The 25,914-nt window shown below is 35.5% G+C and overlaps 2 protein-coding genes across 3 annotated transcripts in view; one reads left to right on the top strand and one right to left on the bottom strand.

Moving 5' to 3' along the window:
* LOC105831992 overlaps positions 1-25,914 on the bottom strand; it is a 61,654-nt gene that overhangs the window by 16,023 nt on the left and 19,717 nt on the right. Inside the window, exons 4-5 of one of the 2 annotated variants that reach the window (XM_036291786.1) lie at positions 20,925-21,046; positions 698-1,482 (exon numbers count right to left, since the gene is read on the bottom strand). In XM_036291786.1, coding sequence (XP_036147679.1) covers positions 1,060-1,482; positions 20,925-21,046 — 545 coding nt within the window. In that variant the 3' untranslated portion in view covers positions 698-1,059. Of the gene's footprint in view, positions 1-697; positions 1,483-20,924; positions 21,047-25,914 lie in introns of those variants that run through there. The other variant, XM_036291787.1, reaches the window with a different exon arrangement.
* Positions 22,655-24,227, top strand: LOC118647257. Its single transcript, XM_036291784.1, has one exon. It carries the CDS (start codon positions 23,050-23,052, stop codon positions 24,199-24,201), a length of 1,152 nt encoding a protein of 383 aa, XP_036147677.1. The 5' UTR covers positions 22,655-23,049; the 3' UTR covers positions 24,202-24,227.

Here is a 25,914-nt window from a genome sequence, read left to right as displayed (position 1 = left end):
CCGAACCCTGAATTTCCGCGGCTATCCGTAGCTAATAAGATTTGAAATTCACGGTTACAAATTCTTACACCTTTTTTGGGCATTAAATATTTTATAGTTAGATTTATTAACAATACTCAGTTGCCATATCTGAGGAAGTCAGGCTTCAGATCTGTTGCCACGTTAACGTCAGCGACAGGGCCTGAAAGATCTGTCTCAATGCTCTCGGCAGCGACAGAGTTTGATTTGATCTGTTGCCACTCAAATGGCAGTGACAGAATAAGAAGAGAATTCAAAATGATCTTAAAGAGAAATCAAGTTAATTACCTTTATTCCAAAAATCCGATTTCAAAACAAACCCTAAGGTTTAAAACCCGAATGATGCTACAGGCTAACCGCAGATTAAAAGAGTCGCTCGGTAAAACTAAGATTTAAAGGTTTCGACAAAGATCAAGACTGTACTGAGCTGAACTGAGCTTAACGATTCTAACTCAACTCTGCTTAAGCGTTTTGATTCCCTTATTTATATCTAATTTCCCTCTACTTTTTTTCCCCTACGCAAGCTTAATTCCTAGTGGAGAAGGAAGGTTTTGTCTCAAGGTGCAACCCTATGCTCAATCGATTTCGATTCTGATATCGACCTGCGCCTGGTACCGCCAGTAACCAAAAAAAGAAATCAATACTCATGCATTCCAATATTAAGATTCAATTTAAAATAATTATTACAATTTAAGTTTTAATGTTCCCGCGTACGTTACACTGTAATGTAACTGTTATATTACATTTTATTTACCTGTTACACTTATATTATATAATTGCTATAATCCATGAGTGAAAAATTACAACTAACATTTGCACTACATATACCGTGTACGTAATATTACTTGTTATATTTCGTTATATACTAATAATATATTAATTATATATATGTTGCTGGGAAGTTGAATAAAATACAAGGACATTTGTTCCTTTCGTGTTATAATATTTCTCTTATTTTGTAAAACATATAACAAATATATGTATATGAATTACTTAAAATCTAGTATCTTCAATAAAATTACTTTTTAAAAAACAATATTCTTAAAGAACTTCGTAACACCATATTTCGGAAAATTTATCTTCGTCTAATGAAAAAGAAGATTGATCAGAATCCGCCTTTTTAAGAGGTTTTAACCACTTTTCCACTGGAATTCCGATTAGCAAAGTTTTAAAAGTCGTTTCAACAGACGGACGAGTGACGAGCAGCGTTCCTGTTTTTACTACAGTTCTAAAAAATTTCCATATATCTATCTGTACATTTCTAGGTAAATAAAATTCAAACGCATTATTAATAATAATAACATCACTCTGCTCGATTATTTCCGGAACTTCCTCTATTCTTTTGTATAAAATCGATATACGAGAGTTCATTTTAAATTTACACACAATTTCATTTTGGAGATTGCATAATTCTTCATTCATTTCAACACCAATAATTTTTTTAGCATCTGTATACACATATGCCTGTAAAAAATACAAATATTAAAGTATTCAAACAATTAATGCAGTGAACAAAAACACTTATTTTTTATTCAATAATCAGTTTAATAATATTCTCTAATAAAATAATTTTAATAAATTTATAAAAAAAACTTTGTCAAAACTTCGATGATATTATGTCTAATGTTATGTTTTATATTGGAACATTTTGATTAGTGATTTTACTAAAATTTCATCAAAAATTCATTAGTCTTAATAAAATATTATTGCATTATAGAGATTTTCATAATAATAATAATAATAATAATAATAATAATAATAATAATAATAATATTTATTCTCTTCAACAGTACAAAATTGCCAAGAAGGGGACTTGGTTTACAAAGCTTTTCTAATCACTCATCCCTCCATCCATCCACACTACTGAATGTCCTAAGGTCTAAATACTATCCTATCTAACATCACATGTGCTCCCTAAATAATCTCCTGAGCGTGTAACCGACTAGACTGTATACTAACATATGTTTAATTTAACGTTAAGAGTCTTTACAAATCTTTAATACAAGTGATGTTAACACTAGGTATCTACGCTAATACAATAAATATACAAAATACAAAATACAAAAAATACGCTTATACACTTATACAATTATATACAAAATATTACAGCCTTATTTCCTGTAATAGTTATACTTTATGGTTTATAATCACAGTTTACAATTTATTCTTTACCATTTGCATATTTAACGCATAAAACTTAAATACTCATTACTATATCCACTAACTAGTTTTCTATCGTATTTCCTGAATCCCAATTATCTTACAACTCTTAAATCTGTAATCCTATATCTACTTTTCCCGGGAACGTCCGAAATGGCCACGCGCAAATTTGACCACGTTCGAAATGGCCACGTTCGAAACGGCCACGTTCAAAATAGCTACCCTAAAAGCACAGTTGACAGGAAGTCGACTAAATGTCGACTTCTAGAAGTTGAAGAAAAGTCACGACTAGGGCTGCGTTCGGGAAGCGCATATATCCTGTGTTATCAGTGCTATTGCTCAATCTGCGTCATTCATTAGACGTAAAAGATTTCGTGCTTGGGCCGACAAGAAAGAGGATTGGCGTAGTTACTAATGCATCGAAAAACAAAACGTCTGCCAAAAATTATTTATTGAGTTATCATAAATCGCAGATGGCTTAGGAATAAGAATATCACCACCATAATGATTTGTTTGAAACAGGAGGTTCAGAATCATGATAATAAAGAAGCAAATTACGTCTGTTTCTTTGATGTTTTGGGAATTATCCCGAAAACTTTTCTTTATATTTGACAGAACGAGTTAAACATCTACTCATAACCTTAAAAATATACTTCCATCCATAATTTCCGCGTTTTCGATCTGGGGCCCTATTCTGTACCGGCTACTGACAACTATCGGCATCGTTGTGCAGGCTTTTTGCCATATAAAATATCTGTGCAACGACACCGATAGTTGTCGGTAGGTCGTACAGAATAGATCCCCTGCATAGAAAGTGACTGAAATCTGACGTTTAAAGTTGACGGAAAGTCAACTTTTCGTTATGACGGTAAGTCGATTTTTGGTCGACATTTTTTGGATCATTCGCCAACTATAAGCCGACTTAAAGTCGACTTTTGTCCCCCTACAGCATGAAATATTGCTGCAACGTTGCAGAAATATTGCAATAGTGCATAATATAACCAATATTGCAGAAATATTGTAGCAATATTACAAATATAATATTCCCTAGCAAATGTTGCACAATATTGCAGCAATATTACAAATGTAATATTTCTTAGCAGATGTTGTGCAATATTGTAGCAATATTACAAATGTAATATTTCCTAACAGATATTGCACAATATTGTGGCAATATTATATTGCAACCGTGCAAAATTTATTTCCGTATAATCCGTATTTCTTAATCTAGAACTAACAATAAGTAATATTTTACATAGTTTTAAGGGACAAATAAAAAAATAGAGCAGGATATTTTTATTTTAAATTTTTATGTAAGATTAGAGCTAAAAGATACATAGATGTGCAACAAATTCTGTAATCACGACAGCGTTGCGTCCCATACTAGATTGAGTGAAGCAAGTCCAGAAGATGTTCACTCTGACTTATATATATAATACATTAATTAAACATGTGTGAACCATACATGCATGTGTAATTCTAGCGTATAAATTGATCAGGATGGGCATTTTCTGGACTTGCTTCATTTTAATGCTTATTTAAATATAGAATGGAACGATATTCGATATCCGTTGGTGTATGTTAATTTAATTAATTACTTTTTTAATTAATAATTTTTTTAATTATTGTGCCGTAACGGTATGACAATAAATTCATTTTCCGTTTTTCGTATAATACACATCTTACATATTATTTGATTAATTTAACCACCTGCAACATTTCCTTCATATTGCGCATTAACGTTTCAGAAATATTACAGCAATCTTACAAGAAATATTGCAGCAATATTGCTGAAATATTACAGAAATCTTACGGGGAATATTGCAGAAATATTGCAGACATATTGCACAATATTGTTTTGGAGCGGACATAGGAATATTGCTGCAATATTGCAGCAATATTTTCTGCAATATTCCAATCTTGCAAAATAATATTTCTGCAACGTTGCAGCAATATTTCATGCTGTAGGGGTCTTTAAAAAAGTCGACTTCAGGCCAAGTCAAGTTTCGATAAAGTCGACTTTAAGTCGACTTTTTGCTCTTAGGATACGTTCGGAATGGCTACGGAAAATATTGCACGTGGTTCAATTTGCCCACGTCCAAAACGGCCACCTCCGTAATGGCCACGTTTGAAACGACCACGTTCGGAACGGCCACGTTCGAAACGGCTATGTTCGAAACGAGTAAGTTCCAGATGCGCACAATAAACGGACACAGCAGGCTGAGTGAAACGGACACAGTAACAAACGGACACAGACCAAACGGACACAGTGCGAAACGGACACAGACTAAATGAGCACAGACTAAACGGACACAGTAACAAATGCGCACGGACCAGATGCACACAGCTAAAATGAAAAGGCCACATGTGTCTGTTCGCGTCATGCTCCGACATGCTCCTATTCACCACAACGCACTTCAATACGTTGATTCCGATGACACCAGCTTATATAGCGTTTTCGAACGGCCTGGGTTAATCGCTCCGGGAGCGATTAATGAGATCATAAGACCAATCACAGCCATTCTTCTGAAGAAGGGAATAACTGTGATTGGCCAGTTCTAGAGGAAAAAAAACAAACGGGTTAACCCAGCACTGGGTATCGATCATGTAATTTTTCTCCTAGGGCGGAAACGTGAAAAGTGAAAAGTTTCAAGTTACTGTCTCTTTCTATTCAACACCAATAAAAAGAGATAGTTATATAAAACTTTTCACGTTTCCGCCTTAACGAAAAAATTACATGATCGCTGCCCTGGTTGAAAACGCCATTAGAGTGCGTTAGCCACTGAAATCATGAAATCGTGGAAGAATATAAGGTGTGCTCATACGCATATGCTTTTTAACAGCCAATGAAAAGTTGTTTCCAGATACCGCCATTTTGCCGCGGTATTTTCGATTTGTTATATCATAATAGTACCTCAATATCATCCAGATCAGAGTATTCAGACTCTAAGATTCTCAATAATTCGGAAAAACGCCTTATTCTAAATAATTACAAATTATTAGAGATGAAAATAATTGAAGGTGATAGTTGGGATAAAAATAAAGAGACTAACTTTTTCATAATAGGGCCTAAACACAATGCCAGACAACAGGCAATAGGAACAGAAATAATGAAAGAGAGAAAGAATCTCTTCTCTCTTTCTCTCTTTCTTTAAAATGACCACATCTGGAATCTGCGCAGAACCGTACCGAAATTCGTCTTGAGTATGAGCACACCTTATATCTTTCCACCATGACTGAAATAATAGTATTGTTCGTTTATTCTGTTCTGGGTCTACTCGGAGCAAACCCAAGCAAACCATCGCACTCTAATAGGTTGGCATTATCGGAATCAATCTATTAGATTGCGTTGATCTGCTTGGGTTTGTGCTCCAAGTAGACCCAGAACAGACAAAACGAACAAGACTATAATATAACCAGAAGTGCGGCTGCAGAATCATTGGGTGCATCCGTTTACGTAGTGGCTGCCGCAGATGTCGTTCATTTATCCTTGTTTAACACGTTAGTTAAAAAAGAACAAGGATACCTCTTAGAACGCTCTCTCTCTCGGATCACCTTGAACAAAAGGATTCTACCGCCGCACTTGTATTTCAGTGGCTCCTACTCACTCCAACGCACTCTAATAAGCTGATGTCATCGGAATCAACGTATTGGAGTGCGTTGGGGTAAATAGGAGCATGTCGGAGTATGTGACGCAAACAGGCCCATGTGGCCCGTTCATTTTAGCGGCACTGGTGCAACAAGTTAAAGTGAGACAAATATTTTTTTTTTCATTTTAACTTATTGCAACGGTGCATCAGTGCAGCTAAAAAGTGGCTTGTTCTTTTTAGCTGCACTATTACACTGGTGCAATAAGTTAAAGTAAGACAAGTATAGCTGCGTTCCGATATTCACTGCCAGTACTGAAAATCTATAGTTTAGGTCACATATAGGGTGCGTTCTTAAATTCGCAACGGATGCAGCCAGATATACCCGTAGAGCTTGTATTAATGGAGGGGCCTTGGTGCATCGCGCCGCGCGCGGGGAGAATTGACAAAGAGGTGGATATATTCCGTCATTTTTCGTGTGGGAACAGGTTTGTAACTATACAATCTGAGGCCCGATTCTCGAACTCGTACGAAAAAAAATTGCTTACAAAAATAACACTGTGCATTCATTAAATGGTACATAATTTAGAATCTAAAAGATGCATACCAATCAATAAATTACTTACTGCACAGTATTACTTTTGTATGTAAAAATTTTTTGTACTAATTGTAACAGCCCAAGGCCCAAGTAGGTAGGCTCGTACCTGTCGTATGTGTGCTTCTTTCCTTCTAGAAAACGGAGTGGTGGGGATATCCAACACGAAAAGAGACAGAATATATGAGAATATATTCATGTCTCTGTCGATTCTCCCCGCGCGGACTCCGGCATATAGCAATGGCCCCTCCATTAATACAAGCTCTATGGATACACCAGAATGTCATTCCATCTTTGTTACTAACAGAAAATTGAACAAAGATAGAATAACACTCCAATGCATCCGTTGCGAATTTAAAAACGCACCCATACTATAGACTTTCAGTACTGACAGTAAATATCGGAACGCAGCCAATATTTTTTCTCATTCTAACTTATTACATCAGTGCAACAGTGCAACTAGAAAGAACAGACCAAAGGACAGGCCAATGATCATAGAGTGTATGTGGTCACCGAGTGTACGCACATAGTCGCGGAGCATGTTTATGTCATTACGTTTCGTCGGTATGACAGGTTTCATAATCTAAATATTCGTCAACTTTAACTATTAATATCTCGAGATATTTGAGGTGATGTGTTTAAACTAAGTAATTATCGAAATTTGTAACAATTAAAGTGCTGTGCTTTATGTTTTTGAAATTATATTTGCATTTTATTAAATATATATTGTGTGATTATCACAACTCAGACAGCACACGGATATCCATACGACATCCATAAGACGTCCTTAACGGATATTGAGGATATCCACAGGACATCCGTTTTACGTCCTTTGGACATTCTATGGACGTCCATGGGATATTGGTTTATGAAACTGGTGGACATGCTAAATCCGTAAAATATGTCCGATGGACGTCCTATGGACGTTCTATGGACGTGATAAAAAGCGGTATTCAAAATTAAATTTTACATTAAATAAAAGGGTAAAAACAGAATAAAATATATAAATATAAATATTTATTTTAGAAATTATATTATTCTTTCGATAGATTATACATTAAACAATTTTAATTAAATAAGTATCATACATATAATATTAATTAAACAATCAGCTTAAAGTATTTTGTAATTATCACACACATATATATATATAGTGTGTATCTATTGTTTAACGATTACAGTGGAACAAATATTCTTTATATTGCAGACAATGACTGCAGCATGCGAGTGATCTTGTCTAGGCAACAAATGATTATGACTCGTCAACTATAATAGAAATTAAATTTTATGTTTATACACACACATACACACACACACACACACATATATATTATATATACATATATACATAGGCTACAGAGTAGACTGTATAAAATCTTGTGTGCCATTGGCTTTGCCTCTACCTGGTTGATCAATTTGCCAATATATTCCATCACAAACTCGTCTTTAACGAAAATGATGGTGCCGACGCTTGCTTGCTCGTAGGCTCTGATTGTTTCCGTTGCTGCAATCTCTAATCTCGTTGCTGTTCTTTATCGAGACCTTCGTCGTAATCCGCGTACACTTCGCCGTCGTCTATTACCATCTGTAATTATACGTCTAGAATTCGTCGCTGGTACCGTGTACACGTAACCGTTCTGTTTACGTACGTAGGTCAGAGCCTACGAGCAAGCGAGCGTCGGCCGAGCATCTATCATCATTCTCGTTAAAGAAGAATTTGTGGTGGAATATATTAGCGAATTGATCAATCAGGCAGAGGCAAAGCTAACGGCACACAATGAGATTCTTTGCTGCTCTCGTAACTTATAATTTCTGAAAATTTTTAGGATTCTTACCTGACTGTGTAAAACATGCCGATAACCAACGAAAACCTAACCACTACTACGGCCATATTGCTTTTTAGTTCACTTGTGCATGCAGATGGTGTTGGCGGAGCGAGTACAAATAAGGATAGCATATGGACATACAAAGTGGTCCATTTTAGGATATCCCTTCAATGTCCACAAATGTATATTCTATGGATATCCTTATAAGGTCCATGGACATCAGGACAAGAAATGGACATAAAACGGATATCCATAGGATATCCTGTGCTGTCTGGGAAGTGAGGTAAATTGGTATTCATAACTGTATTAATTTAAATAATATTGAAGAAGTGGCAACAGGAATTACAAAAGGATCCATGCAGTTACAATACATGGGATTCATTTCAGCATGAGATCATCATTATTGTCTTCGCTATCTGAATCTTGTGCAATGTAACGAAGTCATCAACATTGCAGCTTGACTAATCATTTGTATTTATTGAAGAAAAAATATAACTTTCTTTCTTGTAACATATGTTTAGATAATCACATTTATTTTTAATTCGTCTTGTATATTTGTGATTCAGTGAATGGGTGTAAGATGCAAAGTGTTATGTTATATATTGTGTATAATTCTAAAATTTAATCAAATTTATGTGATTTTATTTTTAATGTTGCTGATGTAACTTAGTTTATGACTACATTTTATTTTGCGAAGTAAATTGTGCAGATAAAACTGTAAGGAATGCAGTTACATAAGTAAAATAAAGATATTTTAACAACAACGAATTATCGCTGAAACTTAATTATTAATTCTCTTCAAATCTTACTCGATTTTAATTGAAGAAGCAACACCTTTATATTTTAATTTTATCAAAAAATTTATGTGTATTGAAGTTATATTTTTAACATATGTATGTGTTGCTTATTTTACAAAGTGAAACGGCACCTTAAGACAAAAAATTTTTTTCCCATTCTAACTTATTGCACCAGTACAGCAGTGCAGCGACAAAGAACCAGGCCTAAAGTGAGACAAATATATTTTATCTCATTTAACTTATTGCACCAGTGCAGCAGTGCAGCTAAAAAGGACAGACCAATGAAAGTGAAAGAGTGCATTGTTATACACTCCTTGCATTACATTATTAACTCTTTGTTGAGATCAATACAAGTTCTAATACTAATGAATGCAACTAATCTGACAGATTAACTAGCCAAATCTTGATATTTCATGTTTAAAAAGAAATTAGTATGAAAGCGTAAGATATTGTATGAATCAATACTAATGAATGCAACTAATCTGACAGATTAACTAGCCAAATCTTGATATTTCATGTTTAAAAAGAAATTAGTATGAAAGCGTAAGATATTGTATGAATCAATGTTCTCGGGTTGAGGCTTTCTAAATTAGATTATATCAATACTACTGTGAACAAGTGCTGTTTGCATGGTTATTACGACATTAAAATCTCTAAATATTAAAATTTTCAATGTTCAGCTTGGGAAAATTCATGAAGAAAATTTTATTGAATCTATGACTATTTAATGTGCTATTTTGCACGGTTATGCATTTTACTTACGAGTTGTCCAGGGTATATATATTTACAATTAAGTAAAATGGTTTAATTAATTGGACTAACAAGTTAAATTTAAATTTTTTAAGTAAGTTAAATTTTTTAATTACTATTATTTTTGTAAAATGTATTATTTTATATCGTTGTTTAAAATTTTTTTTAATGTATGCTTGTTACATTAAATATATGATTAAAATTATGTAAATAAATAAAATTCCTAACAAATCACATATCACTGTAAAATGATATAGTGTCATGGAAATCGTCATTTCTTAGTTAATTATTTATGTATACTTACTAATATGTTATATTAAAAAAAATGTGTTTATGTATATGTATATGTTAAATAGTTAATTTACTCAGTTAATCATCAACATTATGTATCCATGTATAAAATTTTGTAATGTCGTTGTAATCATCAATCTGTAATTATTTGTTTATACATATGTAATAAGTTGTATTTCAAAAATATTAGTCATGTCTGCATCAGAGAGTCAATGTACTCTAATGTATACAATAATATATGGTAATTACCCAGTGAACACAGTAATATAGCAGCAGTGTAACAGCAATGTAACCGAATATAACAGGTTACGTTACTTTGAAATTACATGTAACTTACATGTAAGTTACAATTTCCGACTCAGCAATATAACATGTTATAATTACATGTTATCTAACCGTTACACAACAGTTACAAAGAAAAATAAAATAAAATAAAAATTTCATATTTTTTAAATTATTTTTATCAACAGCACATACTACATTTAGAATAAATTTTTATTAATTAATTAAATTTAAATTATGTTATTTTTTATTTTATTCTTACTTGCCGCTACTAGGTTTGAACTCGGGACCTTAGGATTACGAACCTTGTACTCTACCTGCTACGCCAATTTGACTCATCGATATGGGTACTTGTTATTGTCTACATATACCTATATGTAAACTGACGCGACTATATTATTTTTTATAAAAGCAATTAAATTTTGCAAAACATATTAAAAATAAATAGCATTAATTTATTTACTTATTAATTTCATTGTTAAATTTATCTTTTTCCATAACCTTAATAATTTGATGGAAATTGCGATCTATTTAGCATTAATCTTTGAAGCGTTCAAATGATTAATTAGATGGTTAACTATATAGATCATAATTCTAAGAAAAATTGAATAGTATACATTTATTATTCTGTTTTTGTTCAGCACATGATGAATTTAGATTTTGTGCATTTTTTGTGCGCAGTAATTGTAGACAAACCGTTATTTTTGAAAACATTATCTTTATAATAATTTTTTTTATTATTAAATAGATCTGTCATTCAGGATGTTATAATGTCTGATTTCTGAGTCAACTACGACGCATCGTTCCGTAATAACATTGATACGAATGTGTTATGTTACGATTATACAATTTTTGTTGAATAACTGTAACGCCAAAACGATGTATAACAGCTAGATCACTTGCGTATAACAAATATTACGTAACAGGTTATTTCCATGTCATATAGCACCTACATATCACAAGAATAACAATGTTAAATTACATGTAACTTCCATGTTACCTTGCCGCTATAAAATGTGTTCACTGGGTAACCATATATTAAATATACCCTTGTAATGTCGTCAAAATCATTGATTCATAGTTATTTGTTTATATATACGTATCAACAAGTTATATTTCAAAAATATTGATTATGTATGCATCAAAGAGTAAATGTACTCTAATGTATGCAATAATATATGGTATCTAGCTGGTAGTTAACCATATATATTAGGTATAACCTTACGATGTCGTTGAAATCATCAATCTGTAATTATTTGTTTATACATATGCACTAATAAGTTGTATTTTAAAAATATTAGCCATGTATGCATCAGAGAGTCAATGTACTCTAATGTATGCAATAATATATGGTAGTTTCTAGATGTCGTCAAAATCATCAATTGCCAAATATATATATATCTGTTTACATATATCGAATTATAATTATTAAATACGACTAATCTCCAACCCGATTGAAAATATCTAATGTCTGTGCATTATGAACTTTGAACAATTATATCAAAAACAGATATTCTCTGTAGTCAATATTAACCGCAGCATATTTTTCACTTATGAATAGGGCTTTATACTAATGCTATAAGATATAACATACATTTAACATATATTATGACATATATTTAGAAAACATGCTTTTTACAAAGGATACACAAATTATAATTTCATGAGGATGTATTTGTTTGTCAATATTTGTCTGAAAACATATCTCATGTCTGAAATTATTCAATATTTTAGAAGGGACTACCTATGCAATTTTGTATAGAGTTTTGACAGACCTAACCAAATTTTGGCTAACTTCTACGAACGAAATAAAATGTTTCACTGTTTCAATAAATTTGGATCACTCGAAAACTTTTTTAATAACATTTCATAACTTACAAACAAATTAAAAAAAAAGGATTAATATTGACGTTGACAATATTGACGCGTAGGCAATAATGACGTGGGTAATATTGACGCATGGCTAATAGTGACGTGGTCAATATTGACGCGTGGGCAAAGTGACGTGGCCAATATTGACGCGTAGGCAATAATGACGTGGTCAATAGTGACGTGGTCAATATTGACGCGTGGCCAATATTGACGCGTGCGCAATAATGACGTGGTCAATCAGGACCGTGGCCAAACGGGTGCCACTCAAAATTGTTAGGCTTCCATTTTTTAATCTTTAGTCCGCGATGCCATATAATTATCCTTCTACGGCGATATCTTTTTTTTCTCTCTTTGCGAGACGATGTAGAGGATGAACGCGCCTTTTTTGCAACGTTCGTGAGCGAGTGTTTGGCCTGCTGTACGCGCTTCTCGTTAACTTCTACACAATCATTATAACAATTTGGTCCAATAATAATACTTAGCAGCTCCATAATTTTCATAATGCTGCATAAACCGTCATAAACACACAAACTGAAATATCAATATGCTATGTCAAGTTGTCTTACCGCTTGAAAAATTCTTGAATGCTATAATCCAAATTGTAGCATTGAAACTCTCATTTTTTTTTTACATAAACAATTCTAATGCCATCTACAATTACTTCGGGAAGCTCATTATTCGAAAGTAAGTTACTTGTTACCTATAAAATTCAAAGATCTAAGTGTGCGTGGCGTGCTGAGATACGCTTGGAACGGCGCTGTGACTGTACATTCATAAAAACATAATAAAAATATTTTAAGCTATAAAACCAATTGGAACTTGTTTTTAAGACATCAAGGGGTAGGGCCACCTTGACACTTCAAATTTTAAGACATTTTTGAAAATTTTTTCTATTAAAAATACACTGTGCAAGTAAAACATTTTTTGGGGCGTTTATTAATACTACATTCAAGAATATAGGAAATATTTTTTAAAGTTTTTAATATAAATATTGAGCGCGTAACGACCATTTTTTGTACATGGTTTTTGCTCGATATGCAAAATGTCGTGCACGATTACTCTGCAGTGGTGAGGCCTGGATCAAAAAACCCAAAATATTTATTTTCTACATGATAAAAACTATGTAGTAGCGTACGTAGTCGTTTTGAGAAATGTACATTTTTATTAAAATGGCAACAATTTGAAGAAAAGTCATTTTTCGCTTAAAAATTTTGAAAAAAAGCGACAGCAACGAAAATTTTTAAGATATCGCAAAAATCCTGCGTTGCACCCTAGATAATGTTGAAATAAAGATCTGGTAAAAAATTCAAATCAATCGGATAAAAATTGGCGACGTTAGACTGCAAGCCGTTTTGAAAAATGCTGTTTCGAGAAAAACGCGTTTAAAATTTTTTGTAACAATTTTTAGTATAAAAAGCGAGAAAAAGGTTACATTACCATTAATCAGCGATGCCTGCACCATATAACTGTCCCTCCTGATTAACATTAGCCTTCTCCATCTCTTTTCTAGCCACTTTGAGGTCTTGACGATCAGTTTTTGCGGCGTCCGACAAACGGCGTTCGGCATACTTGATACGCGTTTCGTCTGCCGTGAAGCAAAAATTGCTGCTTTCTTGGCCTATTGGCATATCCAGCACTTGCATAATTTGTAAGATATATAAGCAGCTATTTCAAGGACGGTTTTTCCAACTGAAATGCGATTTTGGCGCCATCGACCAGATTACAGCGTTGAAGCTTTCGTTGCTGTTTTGTGTAAAGCCGCCTAAGCAACGTTGCAGCAAATCATGTCTGCTTAATTCACTATAAATGTCCCTTTGCAGGTTTAGATCGATGTTGATAGAAAACAGACTTTTCTATCAAGCCACTCGTAGAGGGTTTTTAGCCGCTCGAACGCCGTAGCGCTACAGCAGTGACGCGCTACATTATACTTACTCGAAACTTTATTTTCCCTTGCAATTTCGAAGTCGGGTTTAATACATATTATTTTTGAGACCATAAGAAACATTTTAAGCAAAGAAAAAAAATCAATTTTTTAAGGTGTCAAAGTGGCCTTACCCCTTAAGGCATCATTTAAGCAAAAAAATTTTTTTTTGATTTTTTGAAAAATTTACAGTATAACCCCTTAAAAATTTATCTAACGGAGTCCAGCATTACTTTTTTTTATTCTTTCTTTTCTTCCCATTCCCATATTCCCACACCATATGACATAACACTTTTGACTAGGTAACTAAATAACACCCATCTCCTATTAAAATCATTTTTACAAACTTTCTCCTAATCCCCACACCCTATTAGCTGCCAATTTGTCTTACATTCCTAAATCCTTTATATAATTTCTATAATCTCCTTTTCTATTAAAAACAACCTAAGTATTTAAAGGAATTTACTTCTTCTAATTCCCTATGTTTCCATTTTCATCTATCTATTTTTTCTTTTCCGCTTCTATGAAATATCATTACCTTTGTTTTTCCTGTGTTTAACTCTAAATCTTTGATTTTTAAAAACTGCTTAAGCGAATCCATCAAACCTACTCTATTTTTCGCCAGCAAAACCATATCATCCGTGCAGGCAAGCGACCGTATCCTTTTATTACCTAATTTTATATCACCTATCCTTCTTTTACTCAAATAATTATCTAAATCAGCTATATACAGATTAAAAAGTAGTGAACTCATCACACATTCCTGTCTAACTTCTTTGCTCGTGTAGAATTCTTCTGTCATCCCTTCCTCAGTCTTCACTGTCACCTTCGTACACTTATATATCTTCTTCAATCTCCTAATTATCTGCTTCCTTATACCTGTTTCTCTTAGTATATTCCATAACTTTTCCTTTCTTATGTTATCGAAAGCCGCTTTCAAATCCACGAAAAGAGCGAAAATCTTATTTTCATTAAATTTCATTAAATTTTTCCCTCTATACCACATAGTTTAATATGAAGATATTCACCATCGTTCCTCTTTCTTTCCTAAAGCCTTCTTGACTTTTAGGTAATACTCTCAACTTCTCCGTTTCTTCCTCTAGAATTCCTCTTATAATCTCTGCGTAGATTTTATATGCAGAGCAAAGCAGGGAAATACCCTTATAATTTTCTGTCCTTTCCTGGTCACCCTTTTTATACAGTAGTAGAACCACGCTTGTATTCCAGTCCTTTGGAATGCTGCTGCCGAACCAAATCTTTATTAGCTCCTGAAACCTTTTCTAATAGCTATGCCACCGTAACGCCATGCCTCTAGAGGTATCCCGTCTATTTCTGGTATTTTCTTGTTTCTCAGCCTCTCTATCGCTCTTCCAACTATCTCTTCATTAATCAGTATATCTCCAATTTCCTCTTCATTTTCGATTTCTCCGCTTAGCTCATCATCTTCTATAGTATTACCATTCTCCTTTATATCCGTTCTCTCTAGCAGTTTCCTGAAGTGTCTTTTCTACTCTTCCTTTCCTATATTATTTCTTATCTTCGCTCTTCTTTCTTTTCTTTTATTTATGTACTTCTATACCTCCGTTGCATTCTTCAGATTTCTAAGTTCCAATTTTTCTTCTTTCCATTTTACATATTTTTGAAAGTTCTTAATTTGTTCTTGTTTTTTATGTACGCCTCCCTTGTAATCTTTCCTTTCCTCAATTTTCCTAGGACTCTGCGTTCTTTCCCTTTTTCTCTGGTACGGCTCCTGTCCCACCATTCCTTGTGTCCTACTTTTCTCCTCTTCCAAAATACTACTTTCTTTATCATGGCTTCTAATAGAAGAAGTTCAGTGGCGCACAGTACAATTGGACATATTGCAATTACCCACCGTGCTATTAGACACGAAACATTGCGCACCGTTCAATTGCGCACCGTTTAATTGGACACCGTTTGATTGGACACCGTTCGATTGGACACAGTTCGATTGGACACCGTTCAGTTGCACACCGTTCAATTGAACACCGTTCAGTTGCACACTGTTCAATTGCACACCGTTCAATCAAACGCATATTAAATATTCATACATTATGGCTGCGTTTGCAATGTGTACATGGGTTATTGACTTGGACGGGGTGGGTGCGGGAGGGGGCCAAAGGTCCCCCTTGCACCCCCCGTGTGTGTGTGTATGTAAAGGATTCACTGCGCCACATGGGTTTGCGACTTAAATGGTGTGCAATTGAACAGTGTGCAATTGAACAGTGCGCAATCGAACGATGCGCAATTGAATGGTATCCAATCGAACTGTGTCCAATCGAACGGTGTCCAATCGAACTGTGTCCAATCAAACGGTGTCCAATTAAACGTTGTTCAATCGAGCGGTGTCCAAACGAACGGTGTCCAATTGAACTGTGTCCAAACAAACTGTGCGCAATTGAACGGTGTGCAATGTTTCGTGTCTAATAGCACGGTGGGCAATTGCAACGTGTCCAATTGTACTATGCGCAAATAAAGGTCTCTCGCCTATAATATCGTTTCCTTTAGATTTTTTCAAATTTCCTCCATTGTTTCATTTTTCAGATTTTTTGTCCACTCCGCTATCTCTGTCCTTTCCTCGTACAAGGCTCTTGATTCTACATCCCAGAGTGTCTTTGTCCTCCTTTCCATTGATTCTTGTTCCTCTTCTTTTCTCTGCTCCCATTCCATATTCATGTTCACCGACAGGGGCATGTGATCTGAGTCCACTCTTTCTTCAACATTAAATTTCATAATCATACTACACTCTTCACATGCAATAACATAGTCTATAACAGTGTTACCTCTAGTTCCTGTGTACGTAAATTCTCCTTTCCTATTGCCTTTTGTTGTTCAAGGTATATCCTCCTATGTCATTAACAAACTCTACGAGATCTCCTTTCCATTATTACCTATTGTCTTATCTTTACTTCTCCTACCGATTCCTATCGCCTCTTCTTCTATACCTATTTCTCCTATTCTTCAAAGGGGGCCGAAGGCCCCCCTTGCACCCGCCCCCCCGTGTGTGTGTGTGTGTGTGTATGTGTGCAAAGTATTTCTCTGCACTACATGGATTTGCAACTTTCCACACTAAGCAAAAAAATTGATTAATATTGACATGGGCAACAATGACGCGTGGGCAATAATGACGCGTGGTCAATAGTGACGTGGGCAATAATGACGCGTGAGCAATAATGACGTGGTCAATATTGACGCGTGGCCAATATTGACGTGGCCATTATTGACGTGGGCAATATCACGCGTGGCCAATAATGACGCGTGGCCCATAATGACGTGGCCAATAATGACGTGACCAATCCACCCCGTGGTCAATCGGGATCGTGGTCAATAATGACGTGGCCAATAATGACGTGGCCAATATTGACGTGGTCAATATTGACGTGGTCAATATTGACGTGGCCAATCGGGACCGTGGCCAATATTGACGTGGCCAAACGGGTGCCACTCCACAATTTAACCTAACCTCCTAACCTCTCCGTCTGTTTTCTGCTTCCTAGATCTTTTCGCCTTACCTCTCGCAATTCCCTCCAATTGTCCTACGCTCTTGACCACCTCTCTAGTCACCTATCAATAAACACTTATTCTATCTTACCTAATTCCGCTTTAATTACAACCTTATAGTCGCACTCATACGCCATGCGTCCGCACACTCTCGCTTCACCTAACCAAGTCCAAGATTTTTATTGTAATTTTATCAAAAATTCAATAAAATTACATTTTTCATTAAACAATATTCATTTTTATTAAAATTTCCTTACATTGTCATTAAATTCTTATTAAAATGTCATTTCCTTTTTGCCGAATACAAAACATAATCTCAAAAAAATAGAAATTTTTTGCATACACATTAAAATTTTATCACATTTAGTGATACGTTAATCCATTAACGCCTAAGGCCCGGTTCCACAATTCACGGTTAAATTAACTGGCCGATTATTCCATTAAAATTGACCAATCGTATTTGTCGTTAAGCAAAATTACCAAATACGATTGGTCAATTCCAATGGAATAATCGGCCAGTTAATTTAACCGTGAGTTGTGGAACCGGGCTTAATAGTTCAACATTTTCTGCTCATCTTCGATTCTCTTGGATACTCATCAAATCATGAGCAATTCAAGCAGTAATGTATATCCTATTACTTTCGGGTATGCTCTTTCTAAATCTGTCGTTGAAATTAAGTTTTGTTTACGCGAAAAAAAGTGTAGTCAAAAAAGAAACACAAACAATATTTTCGAGAGAAAATCTCCGTTTTTAGAATGGAAAGAGAGTAGAAATAAAATTGAAACCCCATTCATTAGTAGACCCAATAATTGTATTCTAGAAATGCACGCAAATAAAAGGTTAAAAATATCGGGAGGTTAAAAGTATCCCGTTTGGACACGATACGATTGGACACGCACGCACGCACGCACGCACGCACGCACGCACGCACGCACGCACGCACGCACGCACGCACGCACGCACGCACGCACGCACGCACGCACGCACGCACGCACGCACGCACGCACGCACGCACGCACGCACGCACGCACGCACGCACGCACGCACGCACGCACGCACGCACGCACGCACGCACGCACGCACGCACGCACGCACGCACGCACGCACGCACACAGTGTTTGCAGATTTCCAGTACAATTTACATGGGTCTCAATTTGGACGGGATGGGTGCGAGAGGAGGGTGAAGGCCCTTGCACCCCCACGTGCGTGTGTGTGCGCGCGCCCGTACGCGCGAAGCATTCTTTACACCACTATGATGTAATAAGAAAGGTGTACCATTGCGCATATAGCGATGGCGGCACGATGAGCGGAGCCAATGAAATTTGGGTCCAAATGCACCGCGCAATTCGAACACGACACAATCATATATATTTAGAATATTAATCGCGTGTACTTAAAATGCAGATATTTGAAAGAATTATGTAAAAATATTGAGAATAGTACAAGCGCAGTACAAAAATGCCTTTGTAATAAGAGAAATAATAACCTATACTAAATTAGTAAATAATATAATCTCTGTATTGTAAGCATGATTTTATCTTTATTTTTTATTTTTTTTATGATTCTATCTCTATTTTTTCCACCTGTCTATCTACATTATTGAATAAGACGTTATAATATCAATGGTAAGATAAAAGTACCAATGCTGGGACATTTATATCTAAACATTCGCATATAATTGTATGTCTTGGCATTTGTACATTTACCTTGATATTTGATAGGATGTAATAGGATGTACAAACAGTTGTCATTACTAATTTTTTAATCATATTTTATTAGATAATAATAAATTATTTCCAATGGTCACTTTGCTCACTACTACTATGGTACTATGCACATTACCTTCTCATCATGGCTGCAGCCATATTTAATTTCGAACAATTGGACCCAATTTTTATTGGTCGAGACATCGACTACTGCGCATACGTGATGTTGATTCACCTTTCTTATTACATCATGTGCACCACATGGGTTTACGACTTTCCACGTAAAACGAGATGCTCGTAAAAATACGTATATAGACGTTTGACGTTAACGTTTTTTTTCTGGCAGAGCGAAGCTTTTTTCTACCAAATGTTTTTAAGGTTAGATAATCTGTCATATAATATATTAATGTTTTTCACTAGAAGACTGTGCGGTGTCCAATAATGCGATGTCCAATAATGCGGTGTCCAATTGTGCGGTGTCCAATCGAGCCGTGTCCAATCGTTACGTGTACCAAAAAAAGAGAGAACCCGAAAATATCACGGCAGTATTAAAATAGCGGCAAAATCAAAGAAATTCACGAAATACAGCATTTTTTCGCTATAATTCAACAATAATAGAGATTTTAACATCTAATTCATGATTTTAAATGATAGCTTTGATAAGTTTACTTGATATTAGTTGATATTTCTACTTCTGAAAATGACAGACTTGATATGACAATTAAATTTCACGGAATCGTTGAAAAAATAGATTCTCTTCACTTTTCTCAGTAATCCTCGTTCATTAATAATCAATAATGTAAAACATTTTCCATAAATACGTGAAATGGTAGTGATAAGAATCCATTACATTCTGTGTCAAAGTTCATGTGGCTAAGGGACGAGGGTGATAATGAACTTTTTATGATAGCACAGAATGTAATGTATTCTTATCATTACTCATTCACGTATTTATGGAAGATGCTTCACATTATTGATTATAAATGAACGAGGATCACTGAAAAAAGTGAAAAAAACATACTTTTTCAATAGTTCCATGAGATTTTGGCCGCCATATCAAGTCCGCCTTTTTCAGAAGTACAAATATCAGCTAATATCAAGTAAACTTATCGAAGTTATCACTTAGAATCATGAATTAGATATAAAATCTCGATTATCGTTGAATTGTAGCGAAAAAATGCTGTATTTCATGAATTTTCTTCATTTTGCCGCCATTTTGACACCGCCATAATATTTCCCACCTTTTATTTATGTGTATCTCAAGGTACAATTATTGGGTCCATCAATGGATGGGGTTTTAACCTTATTCCTACTCTCATTCCATTCTAAAAACAAAGATTTATCCTTGAAAATACTATTTTTTTGTGTTCTCTTTTGTTTACTTTTTTTTTTCGAATGGACAAAACTTAATTTTCACGACAAATTCGGAAAGAGCATACCCTACAAAAGAAAAATATACATTTCTGTTGAAATTGCTCATGATTTAATCCAAGAAAATCGAAAGTGGGCAGAAAATTTTTGACTTTCAAGCATTAATGAGTCAAGTTAAGTTCATCGAAATTTTGTTGAAATTTTATTAATATTTGTATATTGTCTTACCCCATAAAGAATCGCACCTAGTCTTGATCCTACATCAAGCACAATTTTGTTTTTCAAAGAAGGCAGCAGCATTTTAAATATAAAATATAATCCATCTTGCGACATGGAATGTGACAAATAAACTGAAATTATAAATATACAATATTACATAATAGACAATCACAAAAAATTAAAGAATAGTTATGTAGTACCTGAACTCTAAATGATGCCTAATTTATTAAAAACAATACTACATATTTCAAAAAACACTATAACAATATTAAAACAAACTAAGTAAAAACAAAATATTTATTACAACAAAAATAAATTTGTTATATATAATATTTATAAATAAAAAAAATTTTAATTTTGACGTTAAGTCTTTTTTATTATATGTGCTTGTAAATATAATAACCTCGATAATAAATCAATTAAAGATAACAAATTTTTAATAAATGTTTATTAGAAATGGGTTACTTTTTAAAAGTAATAGTTGCTGTTACCGTTACTTAAAAAATAATGATTCCGTTACTCTTTCAGTTACTTTTTTAATGCTAAAACAAGATTAAATAAAAAATCGTTTCTTAAATATTTTTTAATTTAAATTAACAAAAGCAGTAAACAATTTTAAATTTGTAAAACCAAAATATTAACAAAACAAAGTTTTAAAACGTTTAAAATGTAAATAAAATTGTAATGAATTAAAAACGACAATTTAAAAAAGGCTGATTTAGGATTCTAAAGGTACGTATAATTGAAAAAACCGTTTCATACAGATATTTGATCTCTTAAATACAATAACATTATTAAAAAAGGACCCCGCACAATTTATATAAAAAAAAAGCTCGATCAATTGCCTTGAATTTTTTATATATTGTAGTACTTATAGCCTTAATGAAAAATTACAATTTGTGCGACCTTTCTATGTCTAGTTTCGGAAATAAAAATTTTTGAAAATTACTATTTTAAGATTTACTGCGTGCGTTTGCACTTGTCAACTTGCTTGCATATGTATATATACACATATATCTGCATGTAAAAATGTTTGCGACAATGTGTGTGTGTGTGTGTGTGTGTGTGTGGGTGGGTGTGTGTGTGCGCGCGCGCGCGTGTAAATCCTGCTCTTGGCGTTACTCAGAATCAACGGCGTGGACGTGGCAGAAATCTGATCCCGTCTGTATGTGTGTGTGTGTGCGTGTGTGTGAAGGAAGTGTTAATTAATATTACAACGTTATTATTAATCAATGAGTATTAGATCGTTTGGATTTTGCTTACTCTGTGACACACACACACACACACACACACACACACACACACACACACACACGCGCGCGCGCGCGCGCGCGCGCACACAGTGTCGCAACATTTATACATGCAGATATGTGTGTATATATACATATGCGAGCAAGTTGACAAGTGCAAACGCACGCAGTGAACCTTAAAATAGAAATTTTCAAAAATTTTTATCTCCGAAACTAGACATATAAAGATCGCACAAATTGTAATTTTTTATTAGGACTATAAGTACTATGATATATAAAAAATTCAAGGAAATTGACCGAGCTTTTTTTTCATATAAATTGTGCGAGGTCCTTTGAAAACCTCTCGAAAATTAAGCAGAAATTAAGCAAAAATATGATGTATTTATAGAAATTTGCATGTTGGGTAATGCATATAAAAATTAATCAACTTAGAAAGTATAATATAACAGTTGATTTATTTTTTAATTAATCATAATATAAAAATAATAGTAGATTCGGTCGCCTGATACTGACACTGGACTCGTGTCGCACTAAACCGTACGAGTGCAACATTAAGGGATTATACCGCTGTAAAATTTTCAAAAAATCGAAAAAAATTTGTTTTGCTTAAATAATGCCTTAATGTCTTAAAAACAAGTTCCAATTGGTTTTATAGCTTAAAACATTTTTATGATGTTTTTATGAACGTACAGTCGCAGCGCCGTTTTGAGCGTATCTCAGCACGGCCGCCGCGCACACTTAGATCTTTGAATTCCATAAGTAAAAAGTAACTTACTTTCGAATAATGAGCTTCCCCAAGTAATTGTAGATGGCATTAGTAATTCTTTGGAAAAAAAAAACGATTCTATAGCTCAGGTCCGTTTCTACTAATGTAAATTAACTTTATGTTTAGTGATAAAAAAACTTTTATCACTATCATGAGTAATAAAAAAGTGTATCAAGGCCGTAAAAGATCGAAATATAAAACGTGGTGCTTAAAAAAAACTCTATTGAAACGACCATTGAATCATTTCGAAGCAGAGTCGAGTTTCAAAGGTTTGAGTGCGTCCGCAAAAAAACTAAAATTATCTGAAGATAAATATAATGTAGAAATAAATAACGCATTTGGTTATCGCTTTATTAATTTTATGTCTGTAATGAATGCCATTTCTCAAGCAGTTGTGTGCAGAAAGTGTGGAACCAATGTGACTTTTACTGAGTCCGTTAATCGCGGCTTGGGATTTAAAATTGTTATTACTTGCAAACAATGTGACAAGACTGAATTTCCTAATAGTTCATTGATTAAAAATGCATATGAAATTAATCGTAGATTTACGCTTACAATGCGATTATTAAACGTCAGGTTGAATGGTATAAAAAAATTTTGTGCATTTATGGATCTCCCGCGGCCAATATATTCATCATTTTATAATGCTGTTGTTAAAATGATTTCGAAGGCTACGAAGGAAGTACGAAATCATATACGTAGAGCAGAGGAGGAAGAAAAAGCCATGTCTATTGTTAAAAGAATTAACGATGGTATTACTGTTTTGGGAGATGAATCTTGGCGAAAGCGAGGATTTTCGTCGCTCTACGGCATTGTATCTCTCATCGGCTGGCTAACTGTTAAAATTGTCGATATCGAAGTAAAGTCGAAATACTACAAAGTATGTGAATTTTGGCAAAAAAAGGAAGGTACTGCAGAACATGAAGAATGGTTTAAGTCGCACAAAAATGAATGCCAATGTAATCACAAAGGATCTGCAGGAAAAATGGAAATCGATGCGGTAGTTGAAATGTTCCAGCGCTCTGAACATTTACATAACGTTAAATATGTAAATTACGTTGGTGACGGTGATAGCAAGATATTTAAAGGCATTTTAGATGCTGAGCCTTACAATGATATAAGTGTACAAAAAAGGAATGCATTTCTTACACAAAAACGCATGGGAACTCGACTCCGTAATTTTAAAAAAAATATAAAAGGACTCGGTGGAAAAGAAAAACTCACAGGAAAATTAATTGATGAACTGAGTGTTTTTTTGGTTTGGCAATAAGAAGAAATCACGATTCTGTGGAAAAAAGAATATTTGAGCCATATTATACCACAAAATTTCTACAAATGAAAAACTGCAGCATCAGAGATGTTCGTTCAGTGCTGATTCATGATGTACATAACAGAAGAGCAATGCCACAAATTCTCTCGAATGTTACTCACATAAATCAGCTGTGAGTATCGAAGTTTTTAACGCGATTAAGCCTATCTACGAAAAGTTATCAAGTGATGATCTGTTTAATCGTTGTTTAGGAGGCTATACACAAAATAGGAATGAGAGCTTTAATGCTACAGTTTGGAATATAGCACCAAGAGTTTTTCAAGCGGCAAGACAACACTTGATATAGCTACTGATATTGCAGTTTGTGTGTTTAATGACGGTTTATGCAGCATTATGAAAATCATGGAGCTGCTAGGTATCATCGTTGGCCTCCTCGTAGTGCGCTACCTTGTCGTGGTGAGAAGGCTCCCCCCGTGGCCTTTGCTGCCCAGATCTCTAGAGGGCTTGTCCTCTGGGAGATGGGCTGTCGGCTGCGGCGGTCTAAGAGCGCAAAGTACGGCAGAGGCCGTACAGTTGTTGTGGTGGTGGAGATGGGAAGGAAAACCCAAAACAGAAAACCCGGTGAAGAACACACTGTCAACAAACCAAATTTATGGAGAATGACGACACGAGGAAAAAAGCTTACCGGCACAGAGGTACTCGGAGCCCCAGGGGCCGGCGCGGGGGGGGGGGGTATAGTCCCGGCCTCACCCGTGTCGTCATCAAGCGACGGGCTCATTGAGAGCGGGAGGGGGATGGCGAAGAGCCATAAAACGAGGTTTTGAAGGGGATAGGAAGAATTCTTAAGGATTCCTGGAGGACGATACTGGACAGACAGTGAGGATGAGGACGCCGACACTGAGATCCTTACGGCGTTGCTTCGGTGCTCCTGCACCGCAGAATGGGAGGATCTCATCCTTGTTTGGGATGAGGTCTTTCGGTGGTGGAGGAAGTGTGGGGGAAGCGATGAGGCAATGGCGGGCCTCGTGGCTCTCCTCACATGGAATCTAGGAGAAGATGTGAAAACATGGAGGGGGAGGTGAGAGACCCGAGAGAAAGAGATCGAGTGTCTGCGTTCCCGCCCCCGAACTCCGGAGAAGGAGAGCCGTGGCGTCGGCTCAGGGTGGGTGGGTACAGTCGATCGAGGAGTCGGATCGGACTTTTTTTTGTTTTACGAGGTGGGAATGCATTTACGCATACCCCCGCCGCCGATGACTCACGGGTGAGGGCTATGTGGGACTCATGGGTTTGCGATCGGGGAGGCTAAGCCCTTCCCGATTGCGTGCAATACCCGTCCTACCCACTAAACCCACCTCGGTTGGCCGTGACGGCGCGATTTGGGGGACCCACCGAGAATCGCTATCCAGCATAACTGCCGGTGGGCCTCCCCCAACACGCGCGTCGCGTCGGGGGGGGGGCGGGGCGAGCGTCTTTGAAAGGAGAGCCCCGCTCCCCCGGTCGGCCGTTTTTGTTGGCCGACTCGGCCTCTGAGTTAAGGCAGGGGAAAAGAGACGGGTCGTTTTCCGTCTCCCCTCGCCGCCACTACTCTTTCTCCCTCTTCATGACGTGTAGAGGGGAGGGAGACGGACTAGTGTTTGTCCCCCGAATTGTTACTTGCGCTGGGGGAGTCGAGGGCAGGGGCAAATGTCGCCCCGGGTAGCCTCGACCCCTCCA

This window comes from Monomorium pharaonis, chromosome 9, assembly GCF_013373865.1.
Source record: "Monomorium pharaonis isolate MP-MQ-018 chromosome 9, ASM1337386v2, whole genome shotgun sequence".
Lineage (NCBI taxonomy): Eukaryota > Metazoa > Arthropoda > Insecta > Hymenoptera > Formicidae > Monomorium > Monomorium pharaonis.
This window is presented reverse-complemented; position numbering and strand designations above follow the sequence as displayed.